The sequence below is a fragment of the Bos javanicus genome, chromosome 19, assembly GCF_032452875.1.
Source record: "Bos javanicus breed banteng chromosome 19, ARS-OSU_banteng_1.0, whole genome shotgun sequence".
Taxonomy (NCBI): Eukaryota; Metazoa; Chordata; class Mammalia; order Artiodactyla; family Bovidae; genus Bos; species Bos javanicus.
Genome location: NC_083886.1, coordinates 15,679,368 through 15,682,966, shown reverse-complemented (window position 1 = coordinate 15,682,966; position 3,599 = coordinate 15,679,368). Strand labels below are relative to the sequence as shown.

At 49.1% G+C, this 3,599-nt stretch overlaps 1 protein-coding gene across 1 annotated transcript; it reads right to left on the bottom strand.

Annotated features, from left to right (window-relative positions):
• Positions 1-1,328: 1,328 nt before the first annotated feature.
• On the bottom strand, positions 1,329-3,298 carry LOC133231776 (C-C motif chemokine 3). The gene is made up of 3 exons (XM_061390335.1): positions 3,128-3,298; positions 2,158-2,272; positions 1,329-1,855 (listed from the first exon to the last, which is right to left on the bottom strand). Exons 1-3 carry the CDS (start codon positions 3,201-3,203, stop codon positions 1,765-1,767), a joined length of 282 nt encoding a protein of 93 aa, XP_061246319.1. The 5' UTR covers positions 3,204-3,298; the 3' UTR covers positions 1,329-1,764.
• Positions 3,299-3,599: the final 301 nt, after the last annotated feature.

The window sequence follows — 3,599 nt, the reverse complement described above, 5'->3', positions numbered from 1 at the left end:
GTCTAAAAGTTGAGAGTTAAGATTTATTGGTGGGCAAAACTGAGCACTTAAGCCCAGGACGCAGTATCTCAGATAACTTGGAGAGACTGCTCTGTAGAGGCAAGGTGAGGAGCCAGGATAGACATAAAGGAGTTTTTGCAATGAAGACCAGGTAGCTGGGACGTCCAAAGATTCCTGCTAATTAAAGAAAACCAGATATCTCAAGTTAAGGAATTTAGCCCTTTTGTACATATGGGGAGAGGCAAGAGGGTGGGGTCACTGAAATATTCCTGTGATGTACACCTCTGCTGTCTGAGTGTCTTCAAGGTGAACTGTTGGGGTGACTGTAGTGGTTGACGGCTAGATGCTGGGCATCCTGTTTCTATCCTGAGTTCCCTCAGGGCTCACTGTCAGGGCAGCTGTAAAGTGATGGCTTGATGTTTGCAGCATCCTTCCTTTATTGATATGGCAGTCACCATTGTTCAATCACAACTGTCAAACAGAGTAGCTGTATGGCATGTAGCCCCCTCTTCATCTTTCTCAAGTTCCCTCCATTTCCCATCTTCCTATTCTTTAACTTACTATTTCTTTCAACCAGTGATTCTTTCTTTAAAACTTATTTTTAATTGGAGTATAGTTGATTTACCATGCTGTGTTAGTTTCTGCTGTACAGCAAAGTGAAGTAGCCACACATATACACATATCCAGGCTTCCCAGGGGGTGCTAGCCATAAAGAATCTGCCTGCAATGCAGGAGCCACAGAAGATGCGGGTTCGATCCCTGGGTCAGGAAGATTCCCCTGGAGGAGGGCACAGCAACCTACTCCAGTATTCTTGCCTGGAAAATCCCATGTACAGAGGAGCCTGATGGGTCCATAGGTTCCAAAGAGCCAGATACAGGTCATTACAGAGCACAAAATAAAAGTTCTCTGTGCTATACAGTAGGATCTTACTAGTTATCTTTTATATATAGTAGTATGTATTTCAGAGAAGGCAATGGCAACCCACTCCAGTACTCTTGCCGAGAGAATCCCAGGGTCAGCGGAGCCTGATGGGTTGCCGTCTATGGGATCGCACAGAGTCGGACACAACTGAAGAGACTTAGCAGCAGCAGCAGCAGCCGTATGTATTTATCAATACCAATCTCCCAGTTTGTCCCCTACCCCTTTTCCCCTTGGTAATCATGTTTGTTTTCTGTATCTGTGACTCAGTTCATGTTTTGTAATTGGTTCATGTGTACCATATTTTTTAGATTCCGTATATAAATGATATCATATGATGTTTGTCTTTCAGAGAAAGTCAACCAGTCATTCGGATTTGCCAGATAAACAAAACCAAACTCGAAGCTAGTTTACTTTCTGAAGGAGCATCTTTATTATTTCGCTGGGCTGAACACAACACTGAACAGAAACCTCCAGTACACAGTGTCGGTCTTGCAGCATTGGCGCCATCTCCTCCTCTAACAAGCTGGCGACAGTCACTCAACTGTCTCCACAGTGCAAGTGAAGGTGGGGCAGGAAGGCTGGTGAAAAGGTATCTTGGGACCTCTTGGAGCAAACAGTCCCAGACCCCAGTGGGGCATTGAAATTAAATTACAAATATTAAATAGTATATATAAATAAGTTGCAATTTCAGTTAGGGACGAGTCCCAGAGTGTGGCTGTTTGACAACAACCAGCGCACAGGAGAGGTAGCTATGGAGGCGACAGGGGTGCTCCCAAGGCTCAGACCCCCGCTGCTCAGTCAGGCCCCTGAGGTCACTTCGTTCCTCAAAGCTTCCAGGCCACTCAGGGATTCAGCTCCAGGTCGGTGATGTATTCCTGGACCCAGTCCTCAGTGGGGTTGGCACAGACCTGCCGGCCTTTTTTGGTCTGGAAGCTGTGGAGAGGAGTGGAAGGATTACACACTGCGGAATGCAGTAGGGGGAGGCGATCCTGGGGGCCCGCTCACCCCCAACTCTCTGTCCTGAGCAGCTCAGCCCTCCCAGACTCTGTAAGCCTGGCCAGGTCAGGTCACTCCTCAGAGACACAGGTCCTATATATTTGATAAGCCCTGGAGGGCTGGGCCTTCCACGATGGCTCCCTTGACCTGTCTGTGCCTTTGGGTGCTGACCCCCACCCCTACTCCCCACCCCCAAATCCCCCATCTCCCCAGAGGCGGGCAGGAAGACTGGCACTTACATGACGCCAGGCTTGGAGCACTGGCTGCTGGTCTCAAAATAGTCAGCTACGATTTTGCGAGAAAGCTGCCGGGCGACATAGGAGAAGCAGCAGGCCGTTGGGGTGTCAGCGCCAACTGTGGAGGAAGGGACAGATTGAGCCTGAGTCATAGTTCAGATGAAAAGGCAAGACCCGTGATCTGTGAGAGTGTGAAGAAGACTCACAGGAAGAGAAACAGCCCCACTCAGGGTGCAGACTGGGAGACCAGTCATTGGGAGGCGCTGGGGATTTTTGCCTAGAAATTTCCCTGTCTCTGTCCTTTATTTCTATCTGAACACTTCTTCCTTTTTGACTCTTCACTGTGGGCTCTCTCTTATCACATCTCCCTTCAGGAATTTGTGTCTGGGTCAGAAAATCATTAGCCTTTGGCTCAGTGGTAAAGAACCCGCCTGCCAATGTAGGAAACACAAGAGATGCGAGTTCAATCCCTGGGTCGGGAAGATCCTCTGGAAAAGGAAATGGCACCCCACTTTGGTATTTTTTGCCTGGGAAATGCCAGGACAGAGGAGCCTGGTGGGCTACAGTCTACAGGGTCACAAAAAAATCAGACACCACTTAATGACTAAATAAGAAGTCACATCCCAGCAAAAGAAAAAAGCTTGGCTGTCTCTCATAAGACATCCAAAGGGCAAATTCTTGCGGAGACCTAGGAGGGGTTACTGGAAAACTAACACCACTGGGCAGTAACCAGATTTGGACTCTGCCTTTTACAAACTCATTTGTTTAGGTCTCAGTTTTGCCATCTGTAAAATGGGACTATAACTCCCTCACCCTGGCTCTAGATCTGAGGTTCCCTTTAAAAAGATTAAAAATCTTGAAGAGAACAGCCAAGATGTTTTGCAACCCTTAAAGAGGTTCTCTGTTTTCTCTTGGGGGCTCTCAAGGCCACAAGATTGGCGTGGGGCCCCCCTCAGCTACTACCCAGACTCACATGGTGCCGAGAAGACCTGGCTGCAGAGGGCCATGGCGCAGAGGAGAACGGCGAGAGCAGCCACGGGCGCCTTCATGATGCTGTGAGACGGAGTGTGGGCTTGAGCGTCAGTGGAGCCGAGGTGGGACTTGGTGCTTGCTGCTGCCTCTGTCCTTCTGCAGTGGGAGACCATCTCCCTGGCTCTTTATAAAGGCAGCCCTGGCAGATGGGGAAGTGGAATCTGGGGGTGAGGAGGGAAAATTTTAAGCATAGCGGTGCTTTCACGCGGAGTGTTGCACAACTCAGGGTCCCCGACAACCACAGGGCTTCAGGATATCCAAGAATAGCTTCTTTCTGCTATAAGTGTCAGCCCGCAACACATGACTTACTCTGGTTTCATGTGAGGAAATGGTTTCCCCTGTGAGCGTCTGGAGAGGGGTATATGTCCACCCAGGGCTATTCCTGTCTGGTCCCTGCCTCTAACACATTCTGT